We start from the raw sequence: 25,207 nt of genomic DNA on the forward strand, positions 1-25,207 counted from the left end.
AAGCCAGGAGTGACGTGGTGCTGCATAGTGGGCTTCTGCCCAGCCCAGGCCATAATCTGCTCTTCCTTGTTCTGCAGGTGGGCGTCTCAGAGGCTGGCCTGCAGCACGAGATCCTGCGGAGGGTCCAGGAGTTGCTGGACGCAGCCAGGATCCACCCAGGTACTGACACCAGGGCCTCTCCTTAGCAGAGGCCCCAGCCTTACGTGTGGACTGGGGTTGGGGGCGGTCACCTCTTACACTTCAGGACGTGTCCTAAGGGCTGGTTCCATCCCCTGCCGGTCCTTAAGTTTCCCTCCTACAAGAATAGGATTTAAAAGTGGGAAAAACAGGCCACAAAAATGGAAAAAAAGGGGAAGCTTTCTTGCAGCAGTGAGGGGCCCTCCTGGCTCCTGTCCCATATCTCTAAATGCACCCTACAGACACTGGGAACCACACACTCAAGATGCTTGAACTAGAGGGGCCGTACCCGGTGCCCACCATGTGCCCAACACTGTGCCTGGGCAGGCCTGTGATTTGGACATGGATGCTGTTTGTGATGGGTTGTGAAGGGGTAAAGGCAGGTCATAAGGGCACTCTGCCCTGTCCGGAGGCCCAGGAGAAGGTAGATGCTGTGGCTGATGCAGGGGCAGGCATAGGGGTCGGGGGCTCTGGTGTGCTGAGCACTTTACACGGACCACGTCGTGTCAGCTTTGTTTCAACCCCATGAAGTGGGCACTCTTGTTGTCCTCATTTGAGGAATGAGGAAACTGAGGCAGAGAGAGGTCAACCTTTCTCCCGTGACGCCACACAGCTGGCGAATGGCTGAACCACTGGGCTTTACTACCGACCTTGGGAAGAGGCCGAGGGGCCTTGACAAGGGGAGGAAGCCTGGGGCCTGGAGCAAGGACGAAGGAGAGGACAGGCGTGGGCTGCCGGGCTGGGCAAGCCCACAGCACAGCCAGCCTCGGGCAGGCTCTGTTTGGGGCAGAGGCTGAAGGTGGACTTGCCGGGCCAGACCGCAGGGGTGAGGCAGGAGCTCAGGCTGCCCGGCAGAGAGGAGGCCCTGCGTCCCCGGGTGTCAGGGCTGGTGGCAGCGCCGTGACATCTGCAGACTCCAGCTTTCCAGCCAGTTTTACTCCAGGGACACTGACTGAACCTAAAAAATAGTCATTAAACTTCCAGCCCTTTAATATCAAGTAATGTGGAAATTAGGCACCTTCCTCGCCTTCCAGATGTTCCACCCGGCACTGACCCCTCCCGCTCTCAGACTGGAGGTCAGGAAGAGTTTGGCATCGGGAGTCAGGGTCACGCCGGGCAAATAAACCTCCCTTGGGTGGCTGTCTCTTCACTGTGAGCCCCACCAGTATGCCCAGCAGTGGCTGTCCCCCACCATCCCCAGGTGCTGGGAGCTGCTCCCTGCTCAGAGTTAACCGGCGGCTTCTTCCCTATGCTAGAATGTCCGTGCAGGTCCGTGCCCGATGCCTCGGCTGCTTAGGGCTTCTTCCGGATCGTGCCCACCCCGCAGGGAAGGGGGCTGTGGCGGGACGGCTCCTTCTCAGCTCCAGAAGGGACAGGAGATCCTGAGGCATTTTCCTGACAGTTCTCCTATTGCTCCCAGGACTCGATATGTGTTCTGTTAAATATAGAAGGGCCCCTTTACAGTGATGGTTGAGGGCACCATGATACCTTTAGAGGGTCTAGTGTTCCAATAGCCTTTAAAAAAGCTTCAGGTTTTTTCCAGTTATAAAGAATACTACTTATAATTCCAGCCATAGAATAAGTGAAAAATGTGAACCATGATTGGGATGGGGATCAGGGAGGAGAAAGACTCAGAGATGGTGATGGTGCACATTTCACGATAATGAAAGCGACTTTGCATTTTTTATGGGTCCCTTCTGATGTGGTACTCCGGGGCTGGATGCTGGCTCCAGGGCAGAGCGGTGGGCATGCTGGGGGCTCTGCCAGGGGGTCGGGAGGAGCAGCCTCGAGGGCTCTTCACTCTTCTCCCTGCTCCTCTGAGTCGCCTGATGGGCAGTGGCCCATCCTGTCTCCTGGGTGACCGGGTGGAGAAGCTGAGAGCGTGGCCCAGTCCACCCCGGAGCCCTTTACCAAGGATTCCTGCACACGGCCCCACCACCAGATGGCCCTGTGGCCCTGAGCAAGTGACTTCCCCTCTCTGAACCTCAGATTTCTCATCTCTGAAAGTGACAAGCCCTACTTGCAGGGTGGCTGTGAAGGATCCTGGGGTTGTTAGGGTGAGAGGCCCTAGTTAACCAGCGCCATGGCCATCCCTGCCAGCGTCCCCACACTCCCATTTTACAGATGGGGGAATGAGGCTCAGAAAAGAGAAATAAGAGGGTGTGTGGGAAGGCGGGCCCTTCCCTGAACTCTGAGGTCAGAATGTCTCCTACCCTCTGGCTCACTGTCCACTCGGGGCAGGCAGGGCCAGGGAAGCCCCTGGGGGTTGGGATCGTTGGGGGATGACCCTGGCTCAGCCTATCCCTCTGGTCCCCCACAGAGCTGCTGAAGCCACCCCAGGGTGAGGTCCTTGGGACCGTGGAGCCCACTGCTCCTGAGGAGCTTCCTGAGCCAGTGAGGCCCTCGGCTCCGCCCACAGAGCTGGAGGTGCAGACCTCCGAATGTGTTGTGTGCCTGGAACGGGAGGTGAGTCTGGGGCAGCAGACGCAACCCCCACGCCCACCATTCCCCCTCCCACCATTCCCCCTCCCCCCGCGTGCCCCCCACCTGCGACCATCCGGAACCTCTCCAAGCACATGTATTCTTCCTCAACACTCTTCTAGTTATGTAAGTATACTGTGTTCATTAGAAATTTTGGAAAATACAGGAAAGGAAAAGATAGGAAATAAAAATGATCCATGATCCCATGACCCAAATATGAGCAATGCTAACATCAATTTCTGGGTCTTTTTTCAAAAAAAGGGTTTTTTCCCCAGCTTAATAAATGCATTAAGGAAAATTTCTCAAGTCATTAAGTATCAATAACACAATTTTCTCTAAAGAGGCTTTTTAAAAACTGTCTTTTTAAAAAATTAGAAGAAAATTAACACTTATTGTAAAAATTAAACAACATAGCATATAAAATAAAAATCCTCCCTTCCCTCCTCCATGCAGTCCTACTTAGAACAGGCAACTGTGTTAGTGGTTTGATTACCCACGGTCTTTACTAGACCCAGGGATGCCATGATATGGAGGGCCTCGGTTATAAATTTAACCAAACCCCTGCTTTTGGGCCCCATAGGTGGCTTCCAGTTTCTTATTATTACCGGCAGTGCTTGCCAAGCAGCCCTGAACAGAGTTTGGAGCACATCCTTGATTATTTCCTTAGGATAAATTCCTAAAGGGGAAACGCTGAAGCAAAGTGGAGACACGCTTCCATGGCTTTTGATCCATAATGTCGGAGCGGTTCACAGACCGAGGGGCTGGGCAAGTGCACAAAAAACACAGCAATTGAGCACAACCTAGACATCCAGCAGGGCTGGGTCGATAGCTGCAGGCCTGCAGAGGGCGCCCACAGCTGCCACGCAGAGAGACAGCAGGGAGAGTGTCCAGGATAGGTGGGGGTGTAGATTCCTGTGCCGTCTGAGTGGTGTGTGACGGCCACAGGATCAGACGTTTCAGGTAAAGAGCAGCAGGGGGGCCAGGGAGCCTCTGGTGCCCCATCCCCAGAACCAGGCAGGCCGGGCCCAGACGCCCTCGCTCTCTCCCCGCAGGCCCAGATGATCTTCCTCAGCTGCGGCCACGTCTGCTGCTGCCAGCAGTGCTGCCAGCCGCTGCGCACCTGCCCACTGTGCCGCCAGGAGATCGCCCAGCGCCTCCGCATCTACCACAGCAGCTGAGCGCCGGCTGCCAGCCCAGGCCCAGCCCCACCTCCACCACCTCTGCCCAGGGCTCCAGCTCACCCCCTGCTCTAGCCAGACTAGTACGACACCCCTCCGTCCTGGCCGCTTTCCCCACAGCCTGGGAGGGCGTCTCCCACCCCAATCTCCAAGCACGCCTGGGCCAGGCAGGGCGGGCAGCGCCCTGACCAATGACGTAACTGGTCTGCATCCTGTGGAGAAAGAGAGAGGACCCCTCATGGCACGAGGACAGGTTCTGGGGTCTGGAGAGGCAGCTGTGCCACATCTGGGCACAGAACTGAGTGTCCTGACCAGTGTGGCTCTGCCCTCCAAGAGCCTCCATGTCCTCATCAGGGGAGCAACTCGGCTGGTGGTGGGAGTGCAGGAGGGCGCTGGCAAGGGGAGGGGAGGCTATGGGTTGAGTTGGCGTGCGGTATGGCCATAGGTCACCACGGGCTGTCCTGGGATTCACCAGCTAGATGTATTCAGCGCAGGCCTTGTACCACAAGCGACACCACCCCTGCCTGCCTCCCCCTCTCCTCCCCAGCGCTCTGGGCCCCTCTGCTCTCCAGATCTACACCTCCTCACCCCACACAGCTCACAGGCAGGCAATGAGCTTTGCAGACCCAAAGCAGAACATCAATAAATCCACCCCTAGCCTGCTCCCTTCGAGTCATCACTGGGTCTTGACTCCCAAGCCCATGCGGTTGTGCAGGTTGTTCATTGCACAGTTCTACAAGGAGCCACGTGCCGTGTGCTTGCTGTAGAGTTGCAAGTTTATTGTGCATTTTCTGGCTGACAGTTTTGAGCCAAGGGCAGCTTTTCCTCTGGGCCAGAGGCAGGCCTGCTTGGGGCGCCAGGGCTCTGCCTCCAGCCGACTCTGACTGAGGCCAGCCTTCCAGACTCTATCTCCCCACCTGTTCAAGATGGGACATGATGGGGCCCTGATGTGGGCCAGTGGCACTGAGCACTGAGTGCTCACTCCAGGGGCAGTGCCCTGAGGCGGCTGGATGCAGGGGATAGGCACTGAGTTGGCAGAAAGAGCCCTGTCTCCCCTGGGCTTCAATTTCCCTACCTCATTCGGACCTTCAGTCCTCTAGGCTGAAACGGGGCGGGGGGAAGATCCTTGTGGTGTGAGTCCTGCTTTCCAGGCAGGAGCTGGGACCTCTTCCCAGAATGTCTTCCCCCTGGGAGCCTCTGATGGTCCTCCTCCCCACATACCCTCCTGGGCTCCACTTGGCCGAGAGGGGAGACTGAGGCCTGAGATGGGCAGAGCCACTTTGCAGAGCACGACATTGTGTAGATCTCCTTGAATCCTCACCAGGCCCTGGGAGAAGGGGCTATTATGATCTCTTTATCAGATGAGGAGCCTGAGGCTGGGTTTAGTGACTTGCCAAGGACAAGAGGGAGAGCCCCACAGGCCCTGCTGTTTTCTCACCTGAGTCTTTGTTGACAAGCCCTCGGCCACTGGCCACCATGTACAGGCTGGCACCAGGGAAGCCAGTGTCCCCCAAGGTGATTGGCTGCTATTAACACCCAGGAGGGACATCTTTTTACCCATGGATGGGGCAACCCATCCCTACCAGCTGTCGGGGGTGGGGGGGCTGTCCCCATGCCCCATAACCGCAGCCAAGGTTGCCCACCTTCCTGGGCCTCAGTGTACACGTTGGTGAGATGGTAGTGAGGATGGTCCCCACCTCCTGGAGCCGCCGTGAGGCTCCTGGGCCTGCATGGGAAGTGCACGGCCCACGGCAGGTGCTCAGGAAGTGCTAGCTGTGTGATCAGGAGTCGATGCTGGCCTCACTGTTTGGATCCAGCAAGAGCCCAGGGCCCGCCCTGCTGCAGATGCCCCAGGGCCAAGTGGCCTTAAGCCCTGCTGCAGATGCCCCAGGGCCAAGTGGCCTTAAAGCTGCTGATGTCCCTCTTGGGCTCACCGTTGCCCAGGCTGCCTAAGGAGCACCCTGCACGGATCCAGCTGAGGAAGCCTCCTGAGCCGCCATCAGGCCAGTCACCTACACACTCTGCGTCCCTTCTCTCGGAGACTGTTTCCTCCTCTGTAAACTGGGATAAGAAGAACTCCGACCTGGCGCCTAGAGGTACTCGGTCAGGCCAGGAGCCCAGAAAGCCAAGGCGGGCGGGCGCTCCTAGACACGGTCTCAGCCCAGGCCTCCCGCTGCCCGCACCACACACAGGCCACTGGCTTTAAATAAAGCATTTATTGATTAGTAGAAGCTTAAACAGTTTGCATAATATTTTCAATACGTTATCTGGAAAGGATGATTGAAAAACCCCAAAAGAAGGCACTAGAAGAGAGCATCTTAAGACGGAATGTGTTGGTAGAAGAGGTGAGGCGTTTTGAGATTAGGGCTGGGGGGACTGGGGAGTCCCTGAGCTCCAGCCACCAGCACACGTCCTGTGGGTCCAAGGCCCTGGCCCCGGGAAGTGGATCAAGGGGACGGAGGAGGCAGGGCTGGGGGACCCCACCGTGAGGACCCTGGAGTCGGGTTCTACCCTGCCTACCCTCCCCTCAAAGGAGCAGGGGAGGGAGCCTGGCAAGGCCCGGAGGTCCCAGCCCCTGGGGACGGCAGTTGCCAGGCTGGGGCTGCCTCGGCTTGACCCTCACCCCCAGGAGCAGGAGGCTGAGGAAGGAGGACATTTGAAAAGGGGCCTGGAGTTTTCAGAGAGAGGCGATTTGGTGACTCAGAGGAAGCAGGGGCCAAGCCACAGCCCGGCTCCAAATCAGAGTGGCCACCAGCAGTGCCCCGAGGAGCCTCCGCCCCTCTGGAGCCCACCAGCTCCGTCAGTGGACAGCGCGTACCTTGGAGGTGGCCCGCAGAAGACAGAGCCCACACCCACTAAACCCCGCCTCTGAGCAACGTGCCACCCTCCCCCCAGCCCAGCCCAGCCCAGAGTGAGAGCACAAAAGGGGGGACAAGGGGACGGAAGGACCCCCAGAGACTGGATCCCAGCAAGTGGCTGAGGCTGGAGGGGTCGGGGGAGGCAAAGGCCTGCTCGGGCTTCCAGTACCCTCCCTCTGCCATCACCTGCCTCGCAGACACTCCCAATGACACCTACTCCTCCTCCCTCGGGACACTTCCTCTCCCCAGACCAGCACATTCCGGGCCTTTCTCATTGCACCCCCAGACCGATAGCCCTATCCCCCCTGTGAGGCACCCCCAGCATGAAGACCCCTCCTCGAACCTCCCGTCACCTGGGGCAAGGAAGGCGAGGCCAGTGCCCTCTCTGAAAGAAAGTGCCCTCTGGGGCCCAGCCCGGAGGGGCGGGGAGGGAGCGGGCTCAGAGGTGGGCCTCAGCGCTCCCTCTTCCCAGTTCCAATGAGCCCCTTGGGGCGAGGGGAGGATGCACGGGCTCTGAGTCACAGCAAACAATGCCTTTACCTCCCTCTTTCCAAGGATGGCAAGACCCACAAGGGAAAGAGGCCACAGAGGAAGGGCAGGAAGAGAAGACCCAGGGACCCAGGGGCTAGCAGACGTTCCCCAGCCCCTCAGCTGTGCCCAGCCCCCAGCACCAGGAGGAAAGCCGAGATCATCCCACAGAAGAGTAAACGGAGCAACAAAGTGTGACGGAGCCCAGTAAAGTGACTGAGGTGGGCCCCTCGCTGCCCAGCCCTGGAGGTGCCGTACCAGCCCTGCCCGCCTCCACTAGAAGGCACAGGTCTGGTGCTCCCTGCCCAGAGCAGAGCCTGCAGTGCCCCGTAGGCAGGGGCCCTGTGCCATGTCCAACAGAGACTCGGGGGTGAACAGCCTAGAACTCAGTCTGCACCCCTGCACTGTCCTCAGTGGTGGTGTGGATGGGGGGGCGGCCCCCAGGGCTGGACACCTGTTCCCCGGTCTCCTGGTCGCTGGGCTTGGGAGGCTCGAGGTCCACAGCCTTTCCAGGTGGGAGCTGCCGGAGCGGCGAGGCGGGTGGCGAGGAGGCCTCAGGGGCTGCCACGGGCTGGGGGCTCTCCGGCTGGGGGCTCTCTAGCATGGGGGCCCCATTGAGCAGGGGGCCGGCCGGCGGGGGGCTCTCGGCCCGCACATCCTGGGCCAGCAGGCCACGGAGCTCAGTGACACTGTCCGGGGACGCAGGTGATGGCTCAGGGCCAGCCTCGAAGGGCAGCCCTGCCTCCTCGTCCTGGACCACAGACACCACCTGCTTGCCGCGCCGTCGCTTCTCTGAGAGAGTGGCTACCTCCGGGACGCTGGGGCTGCCACCGTCCCCACCGCTGCCACCGTACTCCTCCCCCCAGTCGATGGGCGCGCCCTCGGCCAGGAGGTGCAGGTTGGGGTCGCTGTTGTGCATGACCACGCTGTCCCGGTACAGGTTGTGCTTCCTCTGCACAGCGGCCTCCTTCACGGCTGCGGGGCCGAAAGTGAGGTCAGGACGTTCACCACGGGAACATGGCCGTCAGCACGCCCTACACCGTGCCCAGTGTGACCCGCAGCACCCCCAGAGGCCTCTCCGCAGCCTGAATGGGTGTCGTGATGGGGACATGACTTACTCCAGGCCTTGCTGCCGGGAAGGAGGAGCTGTGACCCGAACCCCGAGCCCAAGCTGGAAACCACCGTGTGTGTCACTCTGTTACTCATCCAACACTCCCCACAATGCCAATGACCCACAAAGAAACTAAGGCCCAGAGATGCGATGTTACCTTCCTGGGCCACACGTGGGCCTAGGTTTCATGCTTTTCTTTGCAGCTGAGCTGCCCCACCAGGAAACCCTCTGGGAGGCCCCCTCCATCCCCTCCTGGCAGTAAGAATCCCAAGGGCAGTGCAGCACTGGGGTTGGGGGCAGCTGGCCCTCCCGGGTGGCAGGGCCGCACGTACCCTGCAGGATGTCCTTCATGACCGTCTGCAGCACCACCTCCTCGTACGTGTTCTCCACCAGGATGAACCTGGCAAAGTCCTCAAAGATCAGCTCCTGGAACCGGGGCAGCTCCTGGGGGCAGGGCGGGCGCAGGGGCAGAGAGAGGGACAGTCAGGGTCTCGAGTCCCATCTGGCCAGCTAGGCAGGCCTCTGCGGGCGCTCAGGGAGCAGAGGGCCGAGGCCCAAGGGGCTGGAGTGGTGGGGTGAGCAGGGGCAGGGGTGCTCACCGACTTGCAGGTGGGGGCCAGCTTCCTGAGCAGGAACGGGATGGTGATCTGCAGCAGGGCCTCCCGAAAGAAGCGCTTCCGCACGGTGCTGCTGTCATAGTCGTATTTCTGCGGGAGCGCGGCCGGGTCAGCGGGCCCCACTGGCCCTCCGCCCTGAGCCTCAGTGTCCTCACCTGCACAAGGGGTCGGAGGCGCCTCCCATAGGGGCAGCAACCCTGGTGCCAGCCCAGGACTAGGCTCAGGGCTCGGCCACACTTAGGACAGGGCCGGGCCGGGCGGGTGCTCACCTTCAGCACCCGCTCCAGGATCCGCTGGATGGACTTGCACAGCTCCTCCTTGGTGGGCCCCTTCCCCAGCTCCTGGTGCAGGAGGGTCTCGAAGGTGTACACAGCGTTGTCCATTTGCTGCGGGGCAACCAAGGCACTTGAAGGCCCAGAGTGACCCCAGCCCTTCGTGCTAGCCTCTGAGGGGCTCCTCAACCAGCCGCCCCAGGCCTGCCTGGGAGGCGTGGGGGCACCTGTGTGCTCATTCACCTGTTCACTCACCCACATCTTTACTGAGTGCCTACTGTGTGCTGGCACAGTGCTGGCTACCAGGGCCAGTCCCTGACTCAAGGAAACAGGAAACAGAGGTCCTGGGCCCTGCAGGAAGGGGTTTGGGGAGCAAGGAGGGCTTCCCGGAGGAAGGGGTCTCTAAGCCAAGACCTGAAAAATGAGTCCGGATTAGCCAGGTGAACAGAGGGACAGGTGTTCCAAGAAGATGGGAGAGCAGCACAGCATGTGTGGAGGGCGGGGCCCAGTTAAGAGTGAGGCTGGCATGGGGGAGACAGGGACCTGCGAAGGCGGGTGTGGAGTGAGCATGGGTGCGCGGTGAGCTGGGGCAGCAGCCTCAGGCTTACCTCACGCATGTGGATCTGGGCTCGCTGCTTGAACACAGACGTGCTGGAGACGTCGAAACGCTGCTGCAGCCCATCGAGCCGCAGCGGCTCCATCTTCTCGTAGCAGCTCTGCATCTTGAGGGGGTGGTACGCCAGCTGGGACAGCTTCTCCATGTACTGCAGGGAGGCAGGGATGCCTGAGCTGAGCTGGGGCCGCCTGAGGGGTGAGGCAGCCGCCACAGACCCATGCCTTGCGTGGGCCCTCAGAGAGCAGGCCCTAGAGCTGGCACTAGCGCCAGGGAAGGACACCTAGGTGTGGTGCCCACAAGGGCAAGCCCTGAAGGGCCCGGGACAGGAAGGGTGAGGATCTGAAGTCAGGAGGAGCATGGTCCAGCAGCACAATGCCGTGGAGAGAGGCCAGCCTGGGTGCTGGGAGAAGGGTTCTTGGCCCTTCTGCGGCACTGGGTGACCTTGGGCAAGTCGCTCACCCTCTCTGAGCCTCGGTTTCCTCAGCCTCAAAATCAAGAGATAGTATTTCATGATCCCTAAGGTCCTTTCTGGTTCTCAAATTCTATGATTATTATTATCTGCAGACTCCTCAATTTGGGGTGTGGTAGAGGTAGCTAAGATTACAAGATCAGTTCTCTCTGCACCTGACAACAATGTGGGGCTCCAGGCAGCCGAGTACCCCAATATGGGGTCTGTGAAAGGGCAGTGACCCCGAGAACCAGCTAACTGAGGAGCAGTGGGAGAGACGGGCTGTCTCCATGTGTGGGGTACATGAAGTGGCATCTATGTATTTAATTCTATCTTGATAATTACGTTACTCATATCTGAAGCTTGCCTTTCTTTCCATCTTTTCCTCCTTCCCTCCCTCTCTCTCTCTTAAGTTCTTTGCCATTTAACAACCCAGTTGGGGGCTGGCCCAGTGGTGCAGCGGTTAAGTTCACGTGTTCCGCTTCAGCGGCCCAGGGTTGGCCGGTTTGGATCCTGAGCGCAGACCTACTCACCGCTCATCAAGCCATGCTCTGGCGGTGTCCCATATAGAAGAGCTACAACTCTACAACTATGACACACAACTATGTACTGGGGCTTTGGGGAGAAAAAAGAAAAAACAAAAAATAACCACTTTGCTTACAAAGGCCGGTGGCGGGGGGTTAAGGTCCCCCTCCCTCCTAACTACTGGCCCCCAACAGGACAGCCCATAGCTCTGGCCTCCTGCGCGCGGCCCTCGGTCTCCAGCAGAATCTCTGTTTACAGGTTACGCCCAGGAGGGGAGTGGCCCGCTCCGGATCACAGTGAGGGCCTGACAGGGCAGACCAGACCCAAACCCAAGAGCCGCTCCCCTCCCCGAGGGCTGGGTCGCCTCACCTCGCCCAGCTTGTCGATGCCGCCCTCGTTGATGACATTCAGGTTCATGTCGGTGACCTCCTTGAAGAAGATGTCCCGCACCTCGGTGAAGCCCTGGCTGGTGGGCACCATCAGGGCCTCCAGGATGGACGGGATGTAGGGCTGCACGTGGTTCCGGACACACACCTCCGCCTTGGGGAGGATGAAGGCTGCGCCCAGAGGGAGCTGTTAACTCACACCTCCCCCGGAGCAACTCCTGGTCCTTCCCGAACCCCAGGCTCGAGGCAGGCTGTTGCATTATTTTTTACAGAAAACCACTGGTGACAACATTAGCAAACTGGATGACTCTAGAGAAACAGTTGCCAAAGAGAATAAATCCATGCAGCAAACAAAGCGGTACTCTGAGATGGGACCCTGATATTTTTGAAATTGCAATGGCAAGAAACTAAGGGGAATGCTAGTCTAAAGGTCTGTCAGTTTTTCTACTTAGCTAGATGTAGAGAAAAACTCATCTTTGGGGGTCTTGCTCCTTTGTTTAAAAAAAAAAAAAAGCACTTCAGTAGATTTGATGAGCCTCTGGGTTTTGCAAACAGAGACCGATCCTGCTCTGGAACGGTGTGGCCCAGCTTAGCGTCCTACGTAAAGGCTGCTTCCCCATGGGCAGGGACCATCTCCGGGACATTCTGACCAAGGCATTTGTACCCAGGGAGTCTTTTGATGTCCCTCTCTCTCCTCTGCCCAGCTAATGTTGTTTATTCCAGGAAATAAATGCCAACTCTGGGCATCCTAGCTAGCTCATAGTGAATACAGCGGGGAGAGAATAACCCTCGGGGAGCTGACAACCACTAAAACCACACACAGCCAGTGTGTTACAGGTGACAAGGGAGCGAAAGGATCCCATCTGGCTGAGAACAGAAAGGAGCGTAAACGGACCCAGAAAAGTCAGACTTGCCGAAAGCGATCATCACCAAATTAAGCTGACGTCTGCTCAACAACACGTAAAAATCTGTGATTGACCAAAGATGAGAAGAAGGCCTGAACCTCCTTGACAGAAATTTAGATCTTTAAGATCTAGGTTTACAGAAATAACAGCCCCAAAACAACTCACAGGAGTTGGAAGAGAACAATGCTCAGATTTGACTTTGATCTTTTGAAACAATCAATGAATCAAGTCATTGCTGTGAAATGTACACGAATCCATGAAATAGGAGGTCGGCTCTGGCCCAGGAGGGCCCGAGGTCCCAGAGTGTCTGCCTGGCAATGACAAGCACGGCGGGCGGCCTGCCTACCTCGGATCTTGCTGGCCAGGTGCTCCTTGGAGGTGATGATCTGGTCCATGTCGGTGCGGATGACGGCCTCCATGGCCGGCCGGGCCAGCTGCAGCTTGGACAGCACGGCCTCAAAGCGTGCCTTGGCCTGCTCGTACACCATGCGGTACACGGCGTCCGAGATCTGCGGGCAGAGCCGCGGCGTCAGTGCCAGGCTGAGGGGGCCAGACAGCTGCAAGCCCCCTGCCCCTGCTCCCGGGCCCAGGCCGGCCCACCTGGATCCACTGCCGCTGTCGCTCCTGCGGTTTCCCCTTCAGCCGTGGGGCGAGCTCTGCCTTCAGCTCAGGGCCCAGCTCCTCCATCACCAGGTTTGTCAGGATCTACGACCGGGAGGCACAAGCCAGGCAGTGCTTGGAGCATGTCCAGCTGATATGTTTCTCTCCGCATTCCGGCAAGTCCAGCCACTCAAGCTCCCACCTCCTCGGGGGTTGGCCCTTTGCTCCACATCTCCACTGAGCTTCTCTCCTGAGTATCATTCCCACAGGTCCCAGCTTATCTGCTGGGGTGTCCTGCAGGATCCTCAGGCTCAGGGGTCCCACCTCAGGGCCTTTGCACGTGCTGCCTTCCTGTCTGGAATACCACACCCCCTTCCCTCTTGCCTAAGCATGGAAGTGTTTGTGTGTGTGTAAAATGTCTGTTTCTCCTGCTGCACAGAGAGGCCCCCGCTGAGGCCCAGGGCTACATCCCTCTTTTTCACAGTGGCACCCTGGCACCTGGTCCAGGGTAAGTGTTCAGTAAATGACTGAGCAGAGTAACAAGTACCTCAACCTGCATGACCCACTCAGCCTCCACCTGTTTGAATCTGAGCTTGTCATCTCCGCCCAAACCTGCAGTGCCCCAGAGCCCTGTCGGTGTCCAGCCCCACCCTCTGGACCCAGGGTGACTTCCACAGTCTCCCCACCAGCCCTCCCAGCCTCACCTGCACCTCATTCCCACACAGCATCTCCCAGGTGCCGTACAGCTCCTTCGACTGGCGGTACATGCGGATGGCGTCCGTGAATGCAGGGCCCTCCACCTTGGAGTCCTCGGGGATCCCTACTCAGGAGAGGGAGGGAGTGAGGAAGTCAGCAGGACGGCCCAGCAGCCTCCACCAAGACCAACTGACTGCTGGCCAAACCCCACCCCCCCGAACCCCACCTGTGACCCCCACCTGCGACCCCCACAGCCCCTGTAGTAACTGTGGCAGGAGTAGATGCAGTGACCATCACAGCGATGATAACCCACCACCGACAGCAGCGAGGCAATCCTCCTTATCATCTCAAATCCTCCCACCCACCCCAAGACGTGGGCACTGTCATTAACCCGACTTCACAGACGAAAAAACAAACAGGCTCCAAGGTCAGGCCACTGCCAAGGGTCCAAGGGCAGCGAGTGGCAGGGCCACGACTAGAGGCCACCCTGCCCCGCCAGGAAAGGCCACCCAGCACAGCGGAGAGGGCGCCCTCGTTCCGGTCCTGCTCCCTCCCCTTACTGTCTGCATCGGAGGCCTGCAAACTTTCCCTGCCAAGGGCCAGACAGTAAACATTTGCAGCTCTGCAGGCCAGACAATCTCTGTTGCGACCACTCAACTCTGCCACTGCAGCGTGAAAGTGGCCACAGCCGATCTGTGAACAAACGAGCCGGCAAAACTTGATTTACAGAAATAGGCAATGGGCCGAAGGTGGCCCAGGGGCCAGAGTTTGCCAAGCTTTGTTCCAGATCACTGAACCTGAAAGGGCTTCGGTTTCCTCTTCTGAACAGCGGGAACAATGACCTGGCCTGGCCTCACACCCACTGTGAGGCACCAGGGCCACAGAGTGGGGACGGGCTGTGCATCGTGAAGTCCAGGGGCCTCAGCGCAGGCCCCGGGGCGGTACTGCATTGTTCTTTTTTTGTGTGTGTGAGGAAGATCAGCCCTGAGCTAACATCAATGCCAATCCTCCTCCTTTTTTCCCCTTTTGCTCCCCAAAGCCCCAGCAGATAGTTGTATGTCATAGTTGCACATCCTTCTAGTTGCTGTATGTGGGATGTGGCCTCAGCATGGCCAGAGAAGCAGAGCATCAGTGCAAACCCGGGATCCGAACCCGGGCCGCCAGCAGCGGAGCACGCGCACTTAACTGCTAAGCCACGGGGCCGGCCCTGCATCATTCTTTATTAGTAACTGCGCAGTGAACGGCTCTTGCTGCCCGGGGGCAGGCCCTGGGTCTGCCTTGTTCACCCCTGTGTGTCCAGGTCTGGCTAGAAAATACCCTTTCTCTATTTTTGTTATTGCCGTGGGTGTTGGTGGCAGTGGCCCAGATGAGTTTGCCCACTTCCCCCGTGCTGGCAAGGTGGGTGGATGAGCAAGGCGTGGCCCTCCAGAATGGGTGCTGTGGAGACAAGCTGCAGGAAGTTGCAACATCCGACTTGGGGAAGAACGTGGTTCAACACCTCGGAGCCAGGCAGCAGGCGGCTCCGCTGGCCGCGTGCCTCTGACCGCTGTGTCCCCGGAGCCGAGGGAAGGGGAAACAGCAGCCTTGCCTCCAAAACCCCAGCTCCCACTGTGGTGACTACAGGCTGAGTCACCCCCACAGAGAAAAAGCCCCTCTCTGGCGAGGGGAGGAACCCCCCCACATCCGGCTGACGGCGGGAATCACTGCCTGTCTGAGCTAGACGGGAGGTCAGCGGGGGGAAGCGGGCCCAGCCCCCATCCCCCCAGTGGCGGCTCCCTGGACTGGATGGGGACATTAGGGGGGGTCTCGTCCCTGTTGTTTCAGGACCTGAGATCAGGCAGGAGTGACTGGAGCAGAGCAGGGGTGTTCCAGCCTGGGCGCCTCGCAGAGGCCCTGGGTTGGGCGCTGCCCACCTGGGCCAGGGGAGGAAGGGGCACAGGTTCCCAGAGACCAGGTTTAGCCTGGAAAATCCGGGCTGTGCATTCCATGCAGCCTTTCCCGCATCAGGGCATCTACATGCTACAGGCCACGAGTCAGGTGTGCAGGGCGGGGGCTGCTTTCCAGGTGTCTCCCCCACCCCCCAAATTCAAATGCTGAATTCCTAACCCCCAGTACCTCAGAATGTGACTGTGACTTAAAGAGGTGATTAAGTAAAGATGAGAGGGTTAGCTGGGCCCTATCCAACGTGACTGATGTCCTTATAAGAAAATGACAGCTGGACACAGAAAACGTGCACACAGAGGGAGGACCGTGTGCGGACACAGGGAGGACCATGTGCAGACGCCGGGGGGGACGGCCATCTGCGAGTCATGGAGAGAGGCCTCAGAAGAAATCAAACCTGCCGACACCTTGATCCTGGACTTCCAGCCTCCAAAACTGTGAGAAAATGAATTTCTGTTGTTTAAGCCCCCCAGTCTGCGGTACTTTGTTATGGCAGCCGAGCTAGCTAAGACATCAGCCCTGGGCTGAGACCTCGAAAAACTTCCCTTCTCTAATCCTCAAAACAGCCCTGTGAGGGACGGCTGTTCTCAGCCCCACTTCTCCCGATGAGGAGACAGGCTCAGAGAGGCAATGTTATTGGCATGAGGACACACAGCTAGGGAATGGCAGCACCATGGCTCAGATCAGGACTAGCTGCCTCCAGCCAGACCTGGAGACTTCCTGCCTGTGGGGTCCTCAGGGTCAGGCTGAGAAAGGAAACTGCATTCCTCAGTCCGGGGGCAGGCAGAGGGGGACCACGGTCAGACAGGAAGAGGCCTTGACCTCGGCACCCCAGGCCCACCCCAGGGCTCAGCTCAGTGCCCCAGCTGCCTCTTGCCACCCCCAGCTGCTCCAGGAATGCAGGATGTGAGGGGGGCCCTGGGACGAGCTGGCGTCCACCCAGCTTGGCCTCCTTCCCCGCCCACCCCCCACTTCCTGGCAGTCCCCGGAGTGAGCAACTCCAGGCTCCAGAAATCCCAGGCCCTGCCTCCAAGGACGCAGAGAACTTTCCCACAGTCCTCAAGGGGGAGGAAGGCTCGTCCACAACCAGCCTTGTCAGCTCTGGAACACCTTCCCGCCTGAGGGCGCCCCTCTCCCCCTGCCTCCCCGCCAGCTCTCCCTGGCCCCCCTCCTGCCCACAGCACCCCACACCCAAGGGCGCCCCCTCCACCTCCCAGCTGAGTGCCCAGTATGTGCCAGGCATGGGGCCAAGAGCACAACCGGAACCCGCTCATTTACTCCTCCCAATAATCCCGCCAGGTTGGAGCTCGTCATCATCGCACTGTGCTCACCGGGAAGCGAACGGCGACTCTTCTCCACCTTGTTCTGTCCCCACCCCCACCTGGCCTGGGGTCACCCTGCCAGGTCAGCCATTAGCCTTGGAAACCTGGAGAGGGTGGAGCAGGGCCAGGGACGGGGGAGGGAGGGAAGGAAGAGGGAGAAGGAGGGAGGGTGCCCGCGGCCAGGCAGCCAGAGCCCAGATCACCTCCGCCCAGTCCTGGCCCCACAGCCCACGGGGACCTGGGAACAGGAGGCCCTTTGTGGGCGGCAGGGCTGCGCCCAGGTGGCAGGGGCTGGCCTGACTGAAGACCTGGTCCCTCCCACCTGGCAGATTCCAGATGGGGCAGAGGCAGCTCTGGGGAGCTGAGAGGCAGGTGGGGTGAGCCAAGTCACCGCGGCAGCCCGGCCTCCCGGTGTGGGTGCCCACACCGTCCATCCACCGCCATGTGGAGCTGTGCCCAAGGCCGGGAGGGTGGGGTGGGGGCGGGGGCAACAGCCTCCTTCTGCCGCATGGAGGCCAGGTCACCAGGATGGAAGTTCAGGATCCAGGACAAGGCAGAAAGACCCTCAGGGCCCCACCCTCCCCTCGGGAGACAATCATAAGCCTTTTTGATCAAACTCCTTAAAGCCCTACAAGGCCCACCTGACCTGACCCCAGTGCCCCCTCCAGCCCCCTTTCAGGTCAGTCCTTCCCCACTTCACGGCCTCGACACTGCTCTGGCCTCTGGGCCTCCCTTCAAGCTTGTTCCTTCCTGTCTGGAGCACTCCTTCCTCTATTGGAGGAATACTCATCCTTCAGGTCTCAGCTGAACCATCGCCTCCTCAAGGGAGCCGCTCTGATTGACCCCTCCGCATACACAGGATCAGCACCCCCCAGTACACACCCCCCATGGCGTCTCCTGCCCAGCACCCAGCGCAGCTGCAACTCATCACCCGCTGGTGTCCTCATCTGTTTAACATCTGTCTCCCCTGCCCCAGACTGCCGGCAGCATGGGGACAGGGACCATGTCTTGCTCCCTTGTTGCATCCTCAGTGCCCAGACACTAAAAATGTTTGTTGAACGAATGATTGAGCTGGAAGAGACCTCATAACTTTACAGATGAGAACACGGAGGCCCTGAGGGAGGAAGTGAACTCCCAGAATCCCAGGAAAGAAATGATATAATTAAAAAAAAAATCTTTACCAGTGGATTCTCACTGGGAATCCTCACAAACCTCTAAGACCAGGAGGCATCATTATCCCCATTTTACAGAGGCTCCAAGAAGTAAGTCAGTCTCCTAAGGTCATGGTGCTAGAAAGTGGCAGAATCAGGATTGTGATTCTGTGACCCAGGGTCCAAGAACTCAACAAGTGTAGCCCTCTGAGATCAACTTCTGACATTTTTTCTGAGCAACACAGAATTATTTTCATCCAGCAAGAAGGTTAAGGGTAACATCACAATGGTTTCTTACAACCTCAGAAGGAAAATTACAACAGCTCACAGAGCAGGGTTGCCACACCGCACTCAGCCACTAGGTGTCACCATTCAGCACATAACGCAGGTAACAGCCCACCTGCCCCACAAAGGTGAGGCCACTCACCATTGTTGCAGTGCCGGATGCAGTCCTGCAGGACAGCCTGCCACTTGTCCTGCTCTGCTTCCGTCATCAGGCAGAAGTAGTAGTGACGCGCAGAGGGATGCCAGAGGATGAGCGGGAACTGCGTGGGGCACTTGAGGATGGGGGCGGTGCCTGATTTCGACGTGGTCCCTGTGGAGACAGAGTCTGCTGAGCAGCTGCCCTCTGCGGCCAGAGGAGGGCAGGCAGCTGATCCCTGCTCTGAGGGGCAGGCTCAAGCCCAGAGAGGGCTAGCCTGTCCCGGGGTGACCAGAGAGACAGTGGGGAGGTAGCATCCTTCCTTCTCGCTGTGTCCTCCACAGCCTGGCTGAAGGAACCTCAGAATCCCCCAGCATCTATTCAGACCCGTTTCTTAGCACTGGTAATGTGGTCACATCCACCTCCCTCTTGCGGAAGGTTCTAAACGCCGTGCATGAGGCACAAATAACACAGGGCCAGACCCTCAGGGTCAAAGGCTGAGCCTTACCTTCTTGGGTTTCCTTCCAAATTTCAGCTGTGGAGGCCAAAGTGTGGTTTAAATGTCCAAGGGGGGCGGGAGGCATGGGAGTGGATAGAAAATGAAAAGGAGAATTTTCTCTCTCTTTCTGTTTTGTCCACATGGATATTTGAGATCCAGCGAGATAAGGGGTCCTGGGCTGTGACCTCCCCACTGTTGTTAATAATATGACAATGACAGTTCTTCTCTGCACCCTGGCTCTGCGTCCCTGTGCTGGGCGCGGTGCACACAACACCTCCTGGGGTCTACACAACACTCCAAGGTCAGTCCTTGCAGTGCCGTGTTGCCCGAGAAGACACAGCAAAAACCAAGCCAGATCGGGGCTGGAAGCCAGGATTGCCGGATTCCAGCGGAGCTCCCAACCACACGGGGCGCTTTACTCCCAAGTCCTCTCCGGGGGCACAAGCTGCCCCCCAGGCCGGCATCTCCCCCTCCCCTTAGTTTCCCTGGGATCATATGAGAGGCAGAGGTGTTTATGTTAGGCTTCTGGAATCTCTGATGGGGGGCAGGGGGCGGGTAGAAACAGAACACCTAGAATAATTCCTCCAAATGCAGTACTGACTCAGCAGTTTACAAAGCAGAGTCATCTCGACCGTCTTCTCCTGGGAATCTCTCAAGGACTCCGGGAGCTGGGAAGGGCGGAGAGTGAGACCCTCACTGCACAACGTTATCCTAAGGCTTAGGAAGCAAGGGACCCAGTGAGGGGCCACACTGGTCCAGCCCCAATGCACTGGGTGGCCTCAGGCAAACCCCCTCTCAGGCCCACAAGGCCTCCCCTTCAAGGGCACCTGCTGCCAGCTCTAGGCCCAGCTGGTCTTTCTGCAAACGCGGAGCCTGGAGCTCTGGGATCAGGGCCGCCCTCTCCCCTGGCCAAATCCCCAGGCCTGTGCAGGGAATGTCGGCCAGGGACGCAGAGTCCTTTACCTGGTAAGGAGTTGCCAACCAGCTCCAGGTACTGATCCATGGAGGTGAGGATTTTGTAGCCTGCACTGTTGATGATGGCTCGGGGTGGGACCTGCCGCTCATAGGCCTGAGGAGGGGGCAAGAGAGATGGTCCATGGGGGTTATGGGTGTGGCCAAGCCCCAATCCCATCTCCAACTCTGGCTCCAGGGCCCTACTCAGTGTGGCCTGCCAAGGCGGGGATGAGAAGGGGGAGGGAGAAGAGGAGGAGGGAGAGAGGGAGAGGGCAGAGGAAGAGGAGTTTGACCAGCGCGGTGACTAGAGACAACATGGTATAGTGACCAGACTGGGCTCTGGGCTCCAAACCTGGCTCCACTGAGTACGTCTGTGTGATGAAAAAGTTCCTTCACCTCCTATACTTCAGCTTCCTCATCTGTAAAGCCAGGGTGACAACAGCTCCTACCTCCCAGGGCTGCGTGAGGCCTGAGACGATCCACGTAAAATGTGTAGCTCAGTGTCGGCACAGCGAGGACCAGTGAGCATGGCTGAGGTCATTGTTAGCACTACTGTGACTACTGCCTCTACTATCAGCAGCTACCACTAGCGAGTGTTCACTACACATCAGGCGCTGCGCTAAGGGCATTGCATGCTTCATTTCCCAGAGTTCTCACAATCCAAGAGGTGGGTACCATTATCAGGCACAAGTTCACACAGCTGGTAAGTGGCAGACGTAGGACATGAACCTGGTCTGTCAGCCTCCAGAGCCCAGGGTCTTTGACCATTAGCCTGAACTGCCCACCAACTTCCTAGGTTCTGAGCATCACATAAGTTGCCTCTGGAGGAGAATTACATCTGGGCGTTGCTTTCTTACACCAATGGAAGGAAAAGGAGTTCTGATGTAATAGCTCATACGGTAGGGCTGCCATGCTGCACCCTGCCACTAGGTGTCACTGGTCAATCCATTTCTTGAGAGTGGCTCAGAACTTCTGGGGCAAAGATTTGCAAAGTGTGGTCGCTGATCAGCAGCAGCATCAACATCACCTAGAACTTGTTAGACATGCAAATACTTGGCCCCACTCCAGACTTGAATCAAATTCGGGATAGGTGCAGGAACCTGTTTTTTAAGGAGCCCTCCAGGTAACCCTGAGGCACGCTGTCATTTTGAGAACCACTACCCTGGGGCATCAGGATGCTCCTGACTCCATGTTCCTCTGCCACTAATTTCCCTTGAAACAGTCAGCACTCCGGCCTGTCCTTTTGGCTGCTCTGGAGCAATGATGGGTAGAAGAAATTGGGTCTGTGGCTCAACCAGGAGGGGCTTCCCCAAGGGCCCAAAGCAAAGAAAAGGAACAATCGCAGGACACTTATCAACAGACTGGGGGGCAGAGAGTTGCAAGGGGGGAAATCAAAAGGTAAAAGATGGGACCACTACCCAGGGGTAAGCTGGCCAGACTCATGTTTTCAGTTTGCTGTGGCTGCTGAGAAGCAAGGATGGAGAGGTGGTGGGGTGGGGGTAGGAGCTAGTGACGAGTTGGTTGTGGGGAGAGAGGCAGTGAAAAGTGACCCCAAGAGCTGGGTGTCGGGCTGGGTGAAATGCCGTTTAGAGGGGCACCCAGCAGAGCAAGCAGGTTTGGGGAGGTGGGAAGGAGGGTGGGTGCTGAGGTTCTGGTTTGGCCCTGGTGACCACTGAGGGGGGATGCTGGAAGGCAGGCTGAGGATGGGGGTCTGGAGTCTTGGGTTTAGGAGCAGGGGGCATGCAGTGATAACTAGCACAGAGGAGGAGGCTGGTGGGGCAGGAGGAAGAAACAGGCCCAGCTGGGCCTGGGAGGAGCTGGGGTTGGGGCCTCACCACTTTGTTCTCGTAGAGCACTAGCCCGTAGTTGTGGGGCACGAGGCTGAAGCGGTTCCTCCACTTCTTGTTGTCCTCCTGGTACTGGAAGAGGTTCCCCGAGAAGATGATGCGCTCATCCAGCGGCACCTGCAGGAGGGAGGAGGGTGGGGATTGAGGCCGGCTCCTGCCACTGCTCGGCAGGAGCAGAGGTCACCCCAGAAGGTAAGAGCCCGGCCAGCAGTGCCTGCGAGCTCACCCCTGCTGAGCACACCCTCCATCCTGATCTCTCTGAGTCCCCACATAGTCCTCCTGCGTCTCACCCACCTGGCAGATGAGGAAAGTGAGGCTCAGGACAGTGAAGGGGCTCCCCAGGGTCCAGGTGGAGCAGTGGTGAGGCCAGGACATGAATCCAGGCCAGGCACCACGATTCAGGGCCCAGGCGGGACCAAAGTCTCCCACTCCGTCTGCAGGCTGCTTCCACATCCACCCACCACTGCGACGTGGGTGCCAGGCAGTCACTCCAGCAGGAGGGGACACGCCCACAGGCCAGGCCTGTGAAGGCCCCAGCGCCCAGGCAAGTCTCTTCCCAGCTCTGGGCTTCAGTTTCCCCTCAGGACAACAAAAGACCAAGGTGGCTCCAGAGAGCCTCCCCAGCTCTGACAGCTGGCAGATGGCCCCCATGAATCTGGGTGGGGATGGAGGGGACCTCAGTCCAGAGGGTTTGACGTCTGACTGGCGTCCTGGCAGACTGGTGGGCAGTGTGGGCCGGCCTTCCTGCAAAGCCCCAGCTCTGACTCTGCCTCTGACTCAGTGGACTTCTGCCTGTCCTAGCACCTCTGTGAGCCTCAGTTTCCTCATCTGTAAAATGGGAACCGTGGCAGCACTGACTTCATCGAGGTATCTCAAGGATTCTATGAGACGACGCATGCAGAGACCACGCAAGCAGCGGGCACCAGGCAGGCAGTGCGCTCAGCTCACAAGACGCGGGCCACCCTGACCACTGAGAATCTCTCAGCCTGTGTCGGTCTCCCAGATCCACGGCCTGACTTATTTGAGGAGGGGGAGAGGGTGATCATCCGTGGGAGAGACTTCCTGAGCAGACCAGCACAGGGAAGCTTCGGGAAAGGAGAAATAGAGGCCAAAAGGGAGCAGGCTTACTCCTGGACAGGAGGAGCTGGGGAGTCTAGTGTTCCTTGGTTTCCAGGCAGCTTCTATCTGTTCTAGGGTAAATGTGGTGCCTTTTATGAAAAGAAACACATATCATATGTAAAATGGGAGAGAGTATTAATTTAATGGTGCCTAACCCTTCCCAGCTTCCTTGCTCTGCTTCTGGGCCCCTCTCAAGCCACCCCAGGCCCTGTCTCTTCACAGGCAGCTCTCTCTTCCCAGCAACCTCCCTGCCACTCAAGGGGAAATGCCAAAACACTCCTGGAAAATGAGGACACATTGTACTCAAACAATAGGACCCCGCAGGCTGCTTCCTACCCAGGGATAAAAATATTTACAGGAAAAGAAAATGGTCCCACCATCACCCCCCCACTCCCCCACAGTGGGCTTTGCCCATCACAAAGCTATGCTAAGTGGTCTATATTTAGACCGGGCCTAGTCTCAACCCAGCTCTCTTTTGAATCTTTTCTAGAAAGAGCAGACAGAGCTCTCCTGACACCCTGGTAAGACCCTTGCTCCCCCCAGGCTCTGGTCTGCGTCCTCCTCCCTGCTTAGGGCAGGAGCCCAGGACTCAGGGGCAGTGGGAGGCTGTGGCCAATGACCAAGCTCCCATCTGGCAGGCCTTCCCCGGCAGGGGCGCAGCACCCCAACCCCCAAGCCCACCCCCAGATCCTTGGGCAGCCGGAATGGATGGTTAGTTGCAGGTTTGGGTTTTATTTTCAAGACTTTCAAATGGCAGAGTCCTGTTTCCACTGGAAGGCCTGCAGGAAATGAAACGGAACCAACAGCCCAGGCAAACCGTCTCAGACTCTGCAAAACTCTCGGATGCCGCGCTAGTTCCGGCCCCGCTGCACCACCCACACCACGGAGCCTGGACCAGCGGCTCCACCTCTCCCAGCCTGGGTGTCCACATCTGTGATACGGATCTAGTCATAATCCCTCAGAGCCGTGTCGTGCCAGGTAGACGAACAGTGCCCGCACAGAACACCCGCTGTTTTCATTATTACTGTTACTATTGTCATCATATTATCATTATCTCTATTATTGTTTCTAATGAAAACAATCGGTGTTATTATGGTGATGACGATTAATATTATTATTATTTCTATTGTTACGACATTATCATCATGACTTAGCATCATGCTTCCTGAGCGGCAAAATAGGACCAAAAGTCCCTATTTTCAGGGATTGTGGGCGATTTCATTAAACTCTTCTTGCTTACGTGTTACTTCTGTTTTTCTGCAATGAATCTGCACCCTTATGAGTGTTAAAGGCGTTTCTCCCGCGGAGTTAATGTCTGGTGCTGTCAGCGGCCCCCGCTTCTGCCTTGGGTTACTGGGACCTGGGCCGCCTGTGACTGTTCTTTCCAGATGGGGAGCAGTCAGCTCCAGCTCTGCCCACTCGGAGCGGCTCACCTGGGCTGGCCCCAAGGCCTCCTTTCCTAACACACAGGTGTGCATCTGGTAGGCACCCAGGCCAGGCCACACCTCCAGGCACCTCTGCCCCTCTGCTGTCATGGGGACAGGAGGTTGCCATGACGCCAGAGGAACAGACAGCCTCTTCTGGGTCCAAAAGCAAAGGGGCGTGTGATGCTCTGACACAGAGCCCTGACCTCCCCTCCAGGTCCTCAGCTGAGATGGCCCTTCTTCCAGGAAGCCCTCGTGGGCCACCCGGACGAGGTCAGGCCCCTACTCTCTGAGTTCCCTGTCATCTCTTTCCTAGTACCCACTTTATCGTGTACATGTCTGTTTACTGTCTGTCTCCTCGAGTGTCTGCGGGGCCAGCAAGGGCAGTGTGGCCCCGTCACCTGCCCTGACACAGTCAGTGAGTGTCCCCGACTGGGCCCGCCCATCTTCTCTCAGGGTCATCCCTGGGTCTCCTCAGGGCTCTCCCACCCCCTGAGCAAACGCCTCCAGCTGTTCCTCCTGCTGAGAAGACATCAAAGGGTCACGACTCCTCAAAGCCAGGTCAAGTGAGGCTGGCCCCTGCCCCTTCGAGTCTCCTGGTAAAGGGGTACATTTTCAGTCACCTAGTTTTGGGGGAAGAAGGGGAGAGGAGGGAAAGGTCCCCTCCCAGTCTGGGGCCTTCTCGGGCTCTTTCTGCTCTGCCATCTCCCTGTCCCCCCACTATGCTCACACCGGTCCCCTTCCTGAGAGGCCTCCGCACAGCCTCCCTCCAAATCCCTTCTGGCCTTCGGAACCCTGTGAAATCCCCACCCCCTCCACGAAGCTGCTCTGACTCCTCCGGCCCCTGATGACTCCTCTCTGAATGCCATTTCACAGACAGAGAAATTGAGGCCCAGCAAGGTGAAGCCACATGTCGGGGGTTACCCAGCCAGTCAGGACTCACCCCCCTTAGTAATCCCATCTGCTCCCCCTTACCACACCCCATCTATTCTCTCACTGGGTCCTCACCACAGCGCTGGGCAGGAGGTACCCACCTGTCAGACAAGGAGACTGAGCCTGGAAGGTTGAATCAACTGCCCGAGCCATCAGCTAATAAGAGGACTTGACTCAGGTCCCCCTGAGTTCTTTCCC

The 25,207-nt window shown here is 58.2% G+C and overlaps 2 protein-coding genes across 16 annotated transcripts in view; one reads left to right on the forward strand and one right to left on the reverse strand.

The window, feature by feature from the left end:
* The window catches only part of LRSAM1 (leucine rich repeat and sterile alpha motif containing 1), a 40,941-nt gene extending 35,245 nt beyond the window's left edge, over positions 1-5,696 (forward strand). For all 15 annotated transcript variants that reach the window (XM_058524093.1, XM_058524091.1, XM_058524103.1 and 12 more), the window contains 3 exons: positions 78-159; positions 2,498-2,643; positions 3,711-5,696. In XM_058524093.1, the coding sequence (XP_058380076.1) occupies positions 78-159; positions 2,498-2,643; positions 3,711-3,836 (354 nt within the window). In that variant the 3' untranslated portion in view covers positions 3,837-5,696. The remainder of the gene's footprint in view (positions 1-77; positions 160-2,497; positions 2,644-3,710) is intronic.
* A 306-nt stretch (positions 5,697-6,002) lies between these two features.
* Positions 6,003-25,207, reverse strand: part of NIBAN2 (niban apoptosis regulator 2) — a 52,273-nt gene continuing 33,068 nt past the window's right edge. The window contains exons 3-14 of the mRNA XM_058524111.1: positions 21,522-21,650; positions 19,696-19,801; positions 18,240-18,407; positions 13,407-13,522; positions 12,703-12,807; positions 12,449-12,611; positions 11,181-11,368; positions 9,831-9,986; positions 9,220-9,336; positions 8,933-9,040; positions 8,666-8,777; positions 6,003-8,197 (exon numbers count right to left, since the gene is read on the reverse strand). Coding sequence (XP_058380094.1) covers positions 7,602-8,197; positions 8,666-8,777; positions 8,933-9,040; positions 9,220-9,336; positions 9,831-9,986; positions 11,181-11,368; positions 12,449-12,611; positions 12,703-12,807; positions 13,407-13,522; positions 18,240-18,407; positions 19,696-19,801; positions 21,522-21,650 — 2,064 coding nt within the window. The 3' untranslated portion in view covers positions 6,003-7,601. The remainder of the gene's footprint in view (positions 8,198-8,665; positions 8,778-8,932; positions 9,041-9,219; positions 9,337-9,830; positions 9,987-11,180; positions 11,369-12,448; positions 12,612-12,702; positions 12,808-13,406; positions 13,523-18,239; positions 18,408-19,695; positions 19,802-21,521; positions 21,651-25,207) is intronic.

Source organism: Diceros bicornis, chromosome 28 (genome assembly GCF_020826845.1).
Source record: "Diceros bicornis minor isolate mBicDic1 chromosome 28, mDicBic1.mat.cur, whole genome shotgun sequence".
In the NCBI taxonomy this organism is placed as follows: domain Eukaryota; kingdom Metazoa; phylum Chordata; class Mammalia; order Perissodactyla; family Rhinocerotidae; genus Diceros; species Diceros bicornis.